The sequence below is a fragment of the Sminthopsis crassicaudata genome, chromosome 4 (assembly GCF_048593235.1).
Source record: "Sminthopsis crassicaudata isolate SCR6 chromosome 4, ASM4859323v1, whole genome shotgun sequence".
In the NCBI taxonomy this organism is placed as follows: domain Eukaryota; kingdom Metazoa; phylum Chordata; class Mammalia; order Dasyuromorphia; family Dasyuridae; genus Sminthopsis; species Sminthopsis crassicaudata.
Genome location: NC_133620.1, coordinates 372,802,947 through 372,816,431, shown reverse-complemented (window position 1 = coordinate 372,816,431; position 13,485 = coordinate 372,802,947). Strand labels below are relative to the sequence as shown.

General features: G+C 40.5%; 1 protein-coding gene across 4 annotated transcripts in view; it reads left to right on the top strand.

Moving 5' to 3' along the window:
• Positions 1-13,485, top strand: part of ADAR (adenosine deaminase RNA specific) — a 33,225-nt gene that overhangs the window by 10,771 nt on the left and 8,969 nt on the right. For all 4 annotated transcript variants that reach the window (XM_074262159.1, XM_074262163.1, XM_074262162.1 and 1 more), the window contains exons 3-14: positions 2,238-2,418; positions 2,638-2,792; positions 3,324-3,465; positions 3,567-3,769; positions 5,993-6,149; positions 6,508-6,679; positions 9,631-9,724; positions 10,238-10,357; positions 11,297-11,430; positions 11,947-12,129; positions 12,611-12,723; positions 12,993-13,120. In XM_074262159.1, the coding sequence (XP_074118260.1) occupies positions 2,238-2,418; positions 2,638-2,792; positions 3,324-3,465; positions 3,567-3,769; positions 5,993-6,149; positions 6,508-6,679; positions 9,631-9,724; positions 10,238-10,357; positions 11,297-11,430; positions 11,947-12,129; positions 12,611-12,723; positions 12,993-13,120 (1,782 nt within the window). The remainder of the gene's footprint in view (positions 1-2,237; positions 2,419-2,637; positions 2,793-3,323; positions 3,466-3,566; positions 3,770-5,992; positions 6,150-6,507; positions 6,680-9,630; positions 9,725-10,237; positions 10,358-11,296; positions 11,431-11,946; positions 12,130-12,610; positions 12,724-12,992; positions 13,121-13,485) is intronic.

Below are 13,485 nucleotides of genomic sequence, written 5' to 3'. Positions count from 1 at the left end.
GTACTCTTATTTAATCATTGATTATGGTTCAGATAAATCAAATTCTTCTTCAAGTGTTTTGGCTTTTTAATTTTTCATGCTTTTTTCTATTCCCCTTTTGCCATTTTGTGGTCATTTAGCTTAATCATTACACCAGAGATTAAGGAGGAGAAATAAATCCCAAATCAGCTCCCCCACCCCCCCACCCCCCGCTGAGGTTAAGTGACTTGCCCAGGGTCACACAGCTAGGAAGTGTTAAGTGTCTGACCAAATCAGCTTTTTTGATTAAAAAAGAAATTTATTGGCTAAAATGAAGCTTGTTTGGAAGTTTATTAGTTTCATTTATTTACCTGGCTTCTAGAGCCACACATGATGGCAAATTGACTGTATTTATTTCCCAAACCAACTTACGTGCTTTGTTTTTAATAAAAATTGTCATCATTTAAGGAATGAAGAGACTATGGACAGAGTTAAAATGAATTGTGCTGCTAAATATCAGGTCCATAATCTACACTCTGCTAAATCTGTGTCAATAAGAATCAAGTATCAAGAAGAATGTGCCCCATCTGTCCCTATGTCAGAAGGAGGCAGTTCTGTCTTTACTTACCTCCTTTACGGAAATCAATAGCTCAGTCTTTCCTGCTATATATAATCTACTGAAAATAATTTTGCCCCTTACATGTAAAACCAAAAAAGTCTCAGAAACTAAACTGGCATAATCTTTGGGATGGTTCCTTCCCTGAAAAGATTCTTAAAGTGAATGAATGAAATGGAAAGCAAACACTTGGATCTAGAGAAGAATGGGAAGAATTGTGGCAAAGGAGGACCAACCAAGCAGAGCCACTATAAGGAGTTGATTTTTTCTTGATGCCTAAAAATTACACTGCAGATTCTTGTTCCCAGACAGGGTTTTTCCTCCCTTTATTAAATTTTTTTTTTTTCAGTAAAATTAAAGGTTGATAGGAGTGCTGTTTATACTCAAGAGAAATTTTCTCATTCTAGGCAGCATAATAGGTATCTAGCCAAAATAAAAAAGAGTCATGTCTCATCTCCCATTCTCATTTTAGGGGGAAAGTCTATTTCTTTTGATATGAGAAGAAAAGGAGGATCCTTTCTTCCCTCATCCCTAAAGCCACTAATAATTAAGGCAGTTTACCTCTTCTTGGGTTCTATTTATAAGGCACATTATTGCCATGTTCATATTTGTCAGGAGGCACAGAAAACTGAAAAATTAATCTTTTGAAAATAAATTCTCCATTTGAGAAAAAAATTGAAGAGATCTCTCTACTATCCTACTCAGTTGGGGACCTCTTCAGGCTGATTGTATCACCTTGGAGAGAAGCAATCCAAACTAAATCTTAAGGACTCCTGATGCATTGAACATATGTTTTAACAAGCTCATGGGGATACCCAAGGAAAGTTACTATTAATGTCAAGCTTAACACTGAGACAGTAGAACCTTATAATGCCTTAAATGCTGAAAGGAGATCTTTCCTCCAGATCCCATGGCAGGCTGTGTACTTAGGACCCAGCTGGTATGTGGGGATCGTGGTCTTGGACTATAGAAGATATTAGCTGCACTTTGGGTTCTGAAATGTGGAAACAGGAGCTGCATTGTGGCATAGTAGAAAAACCTTTTGAGTAGAGAACTTGGGTTCACATTCTATCCCTGATAGTATCCATGTGACTGTATAACTTAGCTGGTCCTTAAACTGTGAAAAGGGAGCTGAGCTAGCTGGCCTTCTGGCTCTAGAGACAGTAGATTCCCCCAGCACTTGTCTGTATGTAGCTTTAGATATCCATCAAGCCTGTCTCCAGTCTTTGCAGAGACATAAGGGTATCTCCAGTGCAGTTGACTTGGATAAGCTCCTCTGGTCAAAGTCCACAAGGTCATTGGATTTTGGGGAGAGATTTTTTTTTTAACCCCAACTCCCAGAAAGGTTAATTGCCCTGGACTAGGAGTCACAGATAGCTAGAGGATATGAAGTTTTTCTACACCATATCCAATGTTCATTTCAACTGCTGTGTTTAGCTACTAAAAGAATTCAAGTTTTCTGACATCTAGCTCAAGAAACAATAGTCAAGTTTCCCATGATCCTTTCTCTATCTCCACCCATAAGTCAAGAAGCCCCATTTGCTTAGAAAATTCCCAGATGAAGAATTGTATGTAAAGGAATACTCCTGAGACAGGAAGGATAGAAGAAGGGAGGAGAGTCCATTCAGGTGAGCATTCATACATTTAATTACTTTCCATGAAGATTTAAATACCAGGCTGTGATCAGTGGCCGACGGTTCCCTCCAGCAGAAGCTGGCAGCAAGAAGCTGGCCAGGCAAGATGCTGCTGCAAAAGCCATGACAGTCCTGTTCCAAGAGTCTGGAGCCCAGGAGGAAGGGTCCTCGCCAGGACTATCTGGTCCTATGGAGGAAGTACCAGAGAAGGTAAGGGCTCTGCTTTCATGGCATGTCTTGATTCAGGTCAGAACTTTGCATTGTCCTCTTCAGGCAACACCCCGGGGCATACAGAGCCCCCAAACTGCCTTCCATTTTTTAACTGTGGGCTAAGCATCCTAACCTTCCACCATGTCTTTTTTCATCTGGCTGTCTTGTATTGGTTGCTGTGGTCATGAAGTTCTTGTTCTTTTTTCTTATGTTGTATAGCCTTCAGTTCCAGAGAGTGAACCCTCTCCCATCAGCCCCTCAAGCCTCCTTTTTGGGAAGAACCCCATTAGTGTGTTGATGGAGCATGTGCAAAAATCCGGGAGCACCTGTGAATTCCTCCTCATATCTCAGGAAGGCCCAGCTCACGATCCCAAGTATGTCAAATTGTTCTTGGAGATTGTGGATGGGAATTCCAGCATGCATTTCCCTAGCTCCATGCAGAGAGTAGCCACATTCTTCCTAGGTTTCCTATGTGGTAGCCAGAGCTTTGGTCAGATCTTTCCAGTGAAGGATTGCTTCATTTCTTAAGGTGGTCTTTTTTCTGAATGGGAAGTGTAAAATATGGGGTCTCAGTGGCAGAGCTGCTGCCAGTGGGGGAGAAAAATGAGAGGAAGTTGGTGACAGGGACAAGGATTTAAGGACTAGATCAGTACAGGGCAGAGAAGTCATTGGTGCTGAGCTAAGAGGAAGCTGAATGAACCATCTGCCTCCTCAGAAGAAACACTTAATTTCTAAGGCCAGACAAAACTTAGACCTGCAAATGGAAAAAAGATAGCTCTTATATTTAGATAGTATTTAAGTTAAGTATCTAGTTGTCTGAAGGCTGACAGACTCAAGAGTTCTAAGCTTTGTGTCTTCCCTCAAAAAAAGTTTTGATTCTTCTACTGAATTACATCCTATGCCAGGTTTAAATACTGTGTAAAGATGGGGAGTCAGACATTTCCAACCATGATGGCCAACAGCAAGAAGGCAGCAAAACAGATGGCAGCTGAGGTGGCTGTGAAGGCTCTCTGTGGAGATCCTAACCTGACCCCTTGGAGCAGGCAGGTATATACTTACAACTGTTTGGTCCCTCAGAGGGCCCCTGTTGCCCTGGTAAGACTTGCCAGCAATGATGAGTATTCTTTGTTTGATCAATTTTCTTCCAGCAAAACATTGACTACTTTAGTGATCCTCCTGCACACTTTGCTGGCCTAGGAGAGCCAGCACCCAGCAAGGCAAAGAAGGTTGGGGATCTTATCAAATACCTGAATGCCAACCCTATCAGCGGTCTCTTTGAATATGCCCGGTCCAATGGCTTTGCTGCAGAATTCAAGTTGGTAGACCAATCTGGACCTCCCCATGAGCCCAAGTGAGTATCCTGGGGTTCCAGTAGCAGTCCTTGCCTGCCTAGAAATGTGTTCATTACCTAGAAAAGAAAGGTCTTCTCTGAGAAGGAGAGTGCAAACTTCAATGGATTTTAGACTTAGCATCACAGCCTTCTAGGAAGTGTTAGAACAGCCTTGAAAATTAGCCACGTCAGGAGATTGCCCCCTTTCAGATTAGCCTTCAGACTGGAGAAACCTTAAGAGATTACTCCTTAAGGCAGGGATACATTTTAATATTTCTAAACCAATAAGAATCTGTTGATTTCTATTGGGCCTCATAGAAAACAACTATAAGATCACCTTCTTAACCGAGTTGTTGGAAAGCTCAAGGATATAATGTACCTAAAACCAAGTGTTATGACTAATCCACTTTAATCATTATTGCACTGTTTTATAGCCTTCTTTAACTTCAATTCCTCCTCCTGCAAGTCATTTATCCCATTTCTTTTGATATTTAGTGAAATTGAAGGTAGCAATTCTATTTTGATCTAAAGATTTGTCAAGAGGAAGGATCTCTTAATTGTTAAATTAAGGTCTACTGGTGAATTGCCAGAATGGTTGCCACCCAGCTCCACATCCATCTCAGTCATCTTTGGGAATTCTCAATAGATAGTATCCCTGCTTTTTTGAGGATTTCACTGTCAGTGACTCGGGAGGAGGGAGGGTCTTGCACCCTTGTACAGGTGTGTAAATTCATAGATATGCATGCCATAGCAAGGTTTTGAGAAAGTTTAAAAGAATAAAATTTCTTACTTACCTTTTCATCTTTGATGACTTTAAATTCAGACATTTAATTACATGATTTCCTTGACTCCTGGTGGGGGACAAATTGAATGAGTACCTTTAAATGCTTACCTTGTACCCAACACTCTTCTGACAATATAATTACAAAAACAAGGACCTTCCCTTGTCTTTAGGGAGATTACATTTTAATAGAAGAAATCTCATAAATGGGGAGAAATTGACTAAGGAAGAGGTACTTTGAGCCAACAAATTACTGAGATGGTGAATGAGGCCATTCGGGAGTGGATTGATAACCTTGAATCCTGGAACTAGGATAGAATTTATTTGACTATAGTTCCAGAACTTTGTTGGAGTGGAGTGAGAGAAATGGTTAAGATTGGAAGGACAATTAGTGAAGCTATCCAGTTTGGAGTAGGATTAAACTTGATTGGGATTATCTTGAAATAATAGTCTAAAAAAAGACTTGTCATTTATCTAATCAACAGAACCCAAGAATCAAAAGTTTCTGATGCTGAAAGGTTTAAAAGATCATAATCTCTGGGGTGGCAAGACAAGGGAGTAAAGAGTAAAGTATGAACCAGTAACTTGTAATAAGTAGTCTTTATAAAGAACTTTACAAATACCTCATTTGATCTTCCCAACAGCCCTGAAAAGTAGATGCTATTATTATTCCCATTTTATAGATGAAGAAGCACAGGTTAAATGACTTGCTCAGGATCATATATTTAGTAAGTGTTTAGGATCAGATTGAAACTCATCTTACTCCCAGTGCTCTGGTTCTACTGAGCTGCCTAGTATCTTTGGAAAGAGAAAAGGCATTTCTGCCTTTCTGCTCTTTCTAATAGTCAAAAAATTAGTGTTTAATTTAGAACAGGATGAAACTATATATATAGTACCCTAATAGATACTTAATAAATATTCAAGTGAATTGAAATGGAGGCCTTTTGGGTCAGAAGTTCATAGCTTCTTTATACGACTTATTTAAGGAATTTTTGGAATGTTAGGTGCATTTGTATTTCAATATAAGAACTTTTTACAAATGCCAATTTTTAAAAATTTCTGTAGTTTTTCTTCATTCAAATTAAATGTGTTATATGTTTAATAGGCACTCAGTGCCAATGGTGCCAGAGTGGAGAGTGTCTGGCCCTGCTCAGCACCCCTCCCACTGCTGGACTCTTTGAGTTGATGACTTTGCATGTCCTTCGAGTGACTTAAAAATATCCAGATGACTCTTGGCAAAACAAAGATTCCCCACCCTGCTCTAGTGGACACAAGGTTGGACTAGGAGTTGGGAAGACCTGGATTCAAGTCCTGCTTCTAATACACACTTGTTTTTTACTGTGGCCATGAGGAAACACCTCTCGGAATTATTAAAAGCCTGGCCTAGAGTCTTAAAAGACAACCCGCAGGGCTTTCTGACCAGGTTTGATGATGCCTTTCAACACTTGTTTCTAATCCCACAGATTCATTTACCAGGCAAAGGTTGGGGGTCGCTGGTTCCCAGCTGTCAGCGCACACAGCAAGAAGCAGGGAAAGCAAGAGGCGGCTGATGCAGCCCTGCGAGTCCTGATTGGGGAGACGGAAAGGGCAAAGCGCATAGGGGGCCTGGGCATTTCAGAGGTAACCACAGGGACCCTCCTGGAAACAGCTTTTGTGGCTCCTTCTTCTTCTGGTAGCCTTGGAGGTTTAGGGCCCTGCCTAGAGGCATCACGTGGTGATCCACAGATAGTTAGGTATTGGGTATGGAGGGAGAAAGGACAATAGCATACAGTATTGTTAGAACTTTAAAAAAAAAAAATCATAAAAAAAAAAAATGCTCTCTGCATTATTCCTTTCCACCTACCTCCATTAAGAGCATCCAAGGAATGGTTTCCAAAGCACTCATCTTCCTGTTTTGGCTTTAAGGTGGATATGTTAGAATAGGGTAGGATCTCCCCAGGGGAGAGCTGTGGTCCTGACCCAGCCTCGTGTCTTGCAGCTTCCTCTGACTGGTAGTACCCTCCATGATCAGGTGGCCATGTTGAGCCATCAGTGTTTCAGCTCTCTCACTGCGCCCATCCAGCACAACCTGCTTGGCCGCAAGATCCTGGCCGCCATCATCATGAAGAAAAGCGATGACGACCTGGGCCTTGTGGTCAGCTTCGGGACAGGTATGTGCAGCCCCCTTCCCAGCCCTTCCCTCAGGACTGCTCTTGACTGGCACCCTCCCACCCACCCCCCATCTCAGCCTTTCATTTCATTCAGTTCAAGATTTCTTTCCTCTTCTTTGCTATTGGATAGTCTTCTATCAAGGAGAGACTTATCTTAAGCATGAATGCTCCCAAAGTGGGGAGAAGAAATCTTGCTTTATTTTACTTTAGGAATAATTTAGTATGAGAAGTAATAGGATTTAGGGTTTTAGAAGGTTTCTTAAAGATCCTTTTATTTGGAAGCTGAGACCCAGATATTAAATAATTAGTCTAAGATCACATCTTTGGCAGAGTGGGGATTGGCCCAGACTCTGCTCCCAAATCCAGTGTTATTTCCCTCGTGTGTACTTTCCTACACACCCAAGATGATTAGGTATTATGTAGTACCTACCCCGTCCCCCTCAATCTTATCTTAAATATTTTATATTTGGAAACTTCTAAGAGGATATTAGAGTAGATCCAAACAAGGGATCACAAAACTGCTGAAATGCTACTGATGGAAAGGGAAAATAAGGAGGGAAAAACAAACCCAAAAGAGAGCAATTGCTTGTGTCTTCTGGAGTCCCCGGTATCAAATTATTGACGAAATCTATAAACTGCTAAAAAAAAAAAAATGTACTGCCTCAGGCCTAGAGAAAGAGAGCCAAAAAGAATGAGAGGAAGGATTCCTGTATAGACTGGGAGAAAGGGACAGGGCAAGAAAAAAGGAATGATTATGGGGAATACAAGGTAGGAGCAGGGTGAAGGGAAGTCATAGCCTCTACAACAATAACCAGTCAGAACAATGGGGAGAAAAACTTTCAGCTTTCAGCAGCATCCACTTAGTTCTTCTGTCCCCTTCTAAGGTCATCTGCTTCTAAATATAGAAATTACATGAAAACCAAAAAATGGTCCATGAAACAATTACTGGGGTAAAGTAGAAATTAGGAAAACAATAATATATTAAAGACAAAAGAGAAGATTTATGCTGCTTATTAAAAATCTGTAGGATTTAGCTGGAACAGTTCTTAGAGGTAATTTTGTAACACTGAATGAAAAGAGACTAATTGAATTACAACTGTAATTTTTTTTAATTTTTGTAAAATAAAAAAAAAAGGAACAGTAATATATTGTCCAAAAATAAGTGAGGTAAAGAACTATCCTAAAAATCAGAGTAGAAGATGAAAAAAATACTTAGTTAATAAATTAAACATTTATTAACTAGTTTCTCTACATGATCAATTAATTGACAGATGAGACTATTAGCAAAATAAATCAAGAGAGGGGAGAAAAAAGATGTCACTGAAATTAGAAATGAAAGCAAATAATCAAAAATGCAAAAGAAATATAAATTATATATTATATCTGCTTTCTAATTCTTTTTTGAGACAAATATAGATGGTCTTTAATTATAAAAACTTGGTAAAACAAGAGTTTTTTAAAAGACTTTTAGGATATTCTGATTAACATAAATGTAAAAATAATATATAAAATACTAATAAAATAGCAGAATATAGCACATTAAAAGTCATTTATCATGACAGTGTATTCTGGAACAGAAGAATGCCACAGTATTGGGCGGGGGGAATTAATATGGAACGTTCAGGAGGAAAAGCATAAAATCATATAATTATAATAACAGATCTAGAAAAGGCCTTCAATAGATTAGCCATTCATGATTAAAAAATATTTTTAAAATATAATAGTACATTAATAGAGAAATTTTTATTTAGTACAATAAAATGTGGGTACCTTAAGGCCAGAAAACTAAATTAGAATATTTAATATAGATGAAATTAACATAAGTAACTAAGTTATACTCAATTTTTTTTTGCAGATGGTATGAATATTACCTAGTACATTGGTCTAAAATATTGAGGTAATGGGATCATTAAAGTTGCAAAATTAAAAAATCCATAAAATTGACATATTCTTACAAGTTACCAATAAAAGACTGATTACAAACTGCTTAAAACAAGAAAAAGTAAATCTCTGAGAATTAATTTACCTAGACATATAAGATCTTTATAAAGAGTGTAATAAAATTGTGTTAACTGATAAAAGAAAATTGGATAATTGTAGAGTTCAATATTCATATAGGTAATATCAGCACAGAGAATACTATCATTTTCACTAAATTAATTCACAGGTGTAATACTGTACTAAACAACACTAAACACAATACCAGCAAGTTTCTTTTTTAGCATTAGATTAAATCTCAATGAAATCCAGGTGCAAACAGCAATATTAGAGGTTGCCATAGAGGTGGGGGAATAGTGTGAAAGAAATTTGTATTTTTCTTCCTAGACTTTAAAATATGTTATAAATCAGTATTGTGCAAAAACTAGAAATATAAATCAGTAGAACTAGGCTAGAAAAAGAATCAGATGTATAGATATGTGTAGGAAAAGTAAAAAGTAGGTAAAAAGGGATTCATTACTTAATGTTTTAGAGAAAAGTAAATACTTATTTACTCATTCCATATCACACGCAGCTAGACCATAGACAAAAATTGATTTTTATTATGTTCCTAGGCAAACTGACTTAATAAGAAAATGGAATGACAATTCAGTTATGGAAAGCAGAAAAATTATCTCATAAATAGAAGAAATTGTAGGGGAGAAAAGAAATGAATTTCCATCAAAATGTTCTGTAAAGCAAAAATCAATTGAAGAAAGATTGGCTCTTATGGATGTTTGGCACTTTAAAATTCACTTTTCAGTTTCAACATTGTAGCATGCGTGTCTGTGAATTGTGCACTTGATGTTACAGAAGCCGAGGCTGATCCCTGGCTCTCTGGTGCCCCCTTAGGCACCTTCTTAATGCCTGGGCCTCTGCTCTTTCTTCCGTAAAGGTGAGGGGCTGAGCTAGGTGGCCTCTGAGGTCCCGGGTATACTGCTTTGGATTTCACCTCTGCATGTCCCCACCCATAGGGAATCGCTGTGTAAAGGGAGAAGAACTGAGTCTAAAGGGGGAGACGGTCAATGACTGCCATGCAGAGATCATTTCGAGGAGGGGCTTCATCAGGTAAGTGCTGTGGAGCCAAGCTGCCACATGGGAACGGAGCCCTTGTCTTTTGTGAGCTTCTTCCTGGGACCCAGACAAGGGGGAATTGGTTAAAGAAAAAACTACCACTTTTTCAGAGATCCTATTCCTTTGGTATCAGTTCAGCACCCCCTATGTGCCAAGTACAATGCCAGGTAAGAGCCCAGGGGGATCTGTAGGCATGGGGCACTGTACTGACCACTCACTTGGGAATATCTACTCCTACAGTTTTAGACAAGATTTTTCTCTTCAATTATTGTAGCATTGGGCCTTTGTAGTATCAAAACCAAATTAAGCAGGTAGCTTTGCCTTGTTTTACCAAGTTTTGTAAACTATGGTTAGAAATTTTTTCTCTCCTTTGCCTCATGAGCCTTCTGAAATTCTTTGCATAGCTGGGGAGAAAACTGAGAAGTTTGGTTCATGAAGACACATTTGTCTCAGACAAATCAAGAAGAGGAGTAGGACCTCTACCTCTAATCTCCTTCTCTTTTGTAGGTTTCTCTACCATGAGTTAATGAAATACAGTTCCATGTCTTGGAAAGATAGTATATTTGAGCATGCCCATGGGAATAAGCTACAAATAAAAAAGAATGTAACTTTCCACCTTTACATCAGGTTGGTATGGATCACCCTGAGCCATTCATCCAATAAGCTCTATGGTGAATGTTAGCCATCCTTGCTTGTGTGTTTTTTTTGTTTGTTTGTTTTTTGTTTTTTTTTCTGAGTTTGCCTTGTCCTTAGCAAAGGCTCCTTGACATGACAGAGGCCCCAGCACAACTTTAGAGCTCGTCTCCAGCACTCCTAGCTTTGGGGCCCTGAGCAAGGCTCCAAGACTCATTTTCCTCCTGACCAAAATGGAAAGAGATCTACCTGCCAGTGTCTGTCATTGTGAGAGTCAAATGCAATCCTGTGTGTAATGGGCTTTCCGAATTGTACATAAGTGGTCATCTGAGCTGGTCCACACATCAGACGCTTACCAGCAGGGAGTCATTTATCAGACACAGCCGTGGAAACCCACACTTGCTCATCCATGTGCATAGAGCTTACGTTACAGCCATATACATTCACACTGTTGCACAACCCACCTCAAGATGCAGAGGCTGATTCCAAGGAGTGTTTCTGTCCCTGTGGTTCTGGGGGCCTCATCTTGTTGCTCATAATCTTCTCTACATTAAATTAATAAAATAAGGGTCCTATCTTTTAGAAATTTGAGCCTGCCCATGGAATTGACCTACAGATTTTAAAAGTAGCTTTATGTCTCTATGTTTGATTTGATAAGACAAAAATAATAGTCCATATTTACATCTCACTTTAAAGTCTTATATAGTACTACATTTAATCTTCACTGTCCCATACAGAAAGTATATCATGTATTCATATTCCCATTTTACAGATGGGGAAACTGGTTCAGAGATTCAATGATTATTCAGAGTCATATAGCTAGCAAGTAACAGAACAGGGCACAAATCCAGATCTCTTGACTCTGAGCTTCCAACTGTCCCTGTAAGAACCTGAGAGGCAGCCTGAGCCCAGCAGACCCCTTCTCTATTTCAGCACTGCCCCTTGTGGGGATGGCGCTCTCTTCGACAAGACCTGCAGCGATCCTCCAGACAGTTTCACAGACGCACAGCATCAGCCCCTCTTCGAAAACCCTAAACAAGGCAAGCTGCGCACCAAGGTAGAAAATGGTGAGTCCCCCCATGTCTTCTCCCTCCCCAAAGAGACAACAGGAACAGTCCTCTCCCTCAGTGAGACACAGTTCTTGTAGTCCTTCAGCAAGCCAGAAAACAATGGGGTTAGTTCTAGCTGAACTTGTTGGTGGTTTTTGGAAGCATGAGGTAGAAGGAATGGATAAAAATGCATAAATAAGAATGGTTTGTGGTAAAATTGAGAGGTCTGAATCAGGGCAGGGGGGAGAATTAAGTTGACCTTGGGATTGTGCTAAGTGAGCGGGGATACTGGCTCAGAGCTCAGTGCGCTGCCTTAACATTGGCTTTGAGAATGGGTTCTGGTCAAGTCTCCTGACCTGGTGGGGACAGAGGGAGGGTCCCAAGTTTTAGGCCCCATCCTCACATCTTTGTCCTTCAGCAATTTGAGATTAAGAGGGCAGGTTATGAGGAAGTGCCATGTCAGGGGATGGGGGGGGCTGGCACCTCAGAGGGATTGAAGGGGCTACCTTTGGCGCCTTCTCTGGCCTTTAACAGGAGAAGGTACCATCCCAGTGGAGTCAAGTGACATCCTGCCCACATGGGACGGCATTCAGCATGGAGAAAGGCTGCGCACCATGTCCTGCAGCGACAAGATTCTTCGTTGGAATGTGCTTGGCCTGCAGGGGGCGATGCTCTCCCACTTCTTGCAGCCTATTTATCTCAGCTCAGTCACTCTGGGTAAGGAACTTGGCTCTGGTTCTGGGGTAAGTATGAGCTGGTAGTGCCTGGACCCTGGCAGATGGCATTCTGCAATTGTCTGGCAGGAGTGGGAAGCCTCCCATTTACAGAGGACGCTTTAATTGATTCTGTGTACCCTCTTTGCCATTGTGAAAAAATCTTAAAGCCCACTAACATTCCTTCCAGAGAAGTTAAAGAAATGCAGAAGCTGGGGTGCAATGTATTGTTTCTTTAGGCTTCGTAGTCTTTGATTCTGGGGGTGTCTTTATGTAGTGTTTGTGCTAGTAATCCGCAACAGTGAAGCAGCTGGGGACCCTCCAGGAAGGTGCTTTCCTGCCTACAAGTGTCTGATTTAGACACAGGTCCCCACCTGCCTTTGAAGAGTGCTCATAGCAGAAACCCTGTGTTGGCTAGCATTTAATAAATACTTGATGGACTGATTTGCCAATGCATGTGTGTTCATGTTTTCCTTGTTACTTAGGTTACTTGTACAGCCAGGGCCACCTGACACGGGCAATCTGCTGTCGTATGTCCAAAGAGGAAAGTTCATTCCGAGAAGGCCTAAAGCCTCCATATACTGTCAACCATCCTAAGGTGCTGTAACTTTTATCTCCCTTTAAAAACAGCCCTATCACAACAAAAACCATATCTTTTTGAATGGGTTAGGGGAAGATACCTTTCATCTTGGGGAGTGTCCATCCTTTGGAGAATGGCACCACCACTTCAGATCTTTATGGAATTCATTTGAAAAGAGCTTATTCCCCCCTCCTTACTTGTCTTTCCCTGGACCCATCGGTCCCTGTCTCCATATCCACAGTTGAAAGAGATGTCTCCTTTTGACCTATTCCTCTGGATTTCCATAGGTGGGCAGGGTCAGTGTATATGATTCCACGAGACAGACTGGGAAAACCAAGGAGTCCAGTGTTAACTGGTGTGTGACTGACAGAGCTGAAATTGAGATCCTGGATGGCACCAAAGGCAAAGTGGATGGGTAAGGATTTGTCCTGGCAGAAGTCGAGGGAACATCTTCTTTAGGTCCTTTGTTGGGTTTAGTGGCCATTGTGCTGGGCTTTGCTCCAGGTCTGTGGTTTACTAGCTATGTGATTGGAAGCCTGTCACTTTCCTTCTCTCAACTTGAGTTTTCTCAATAGGATGATCAGAGGGTTGCAATAGATTTCTAAGTTCCTTTCAGGATTAAGTGCTATGATGCAATCTTTGATCCCAAGGTGACAGATCTAGAGAGATTTATATGAAGTTACTAGTTACTTGAATTCAGTCTTCTTCCTTCTCAGTTGCTAGATAGTTTCCCTACTTTGGAGACTTCTGGGACTAATCATTTCAGTCCTTGATGAGTAA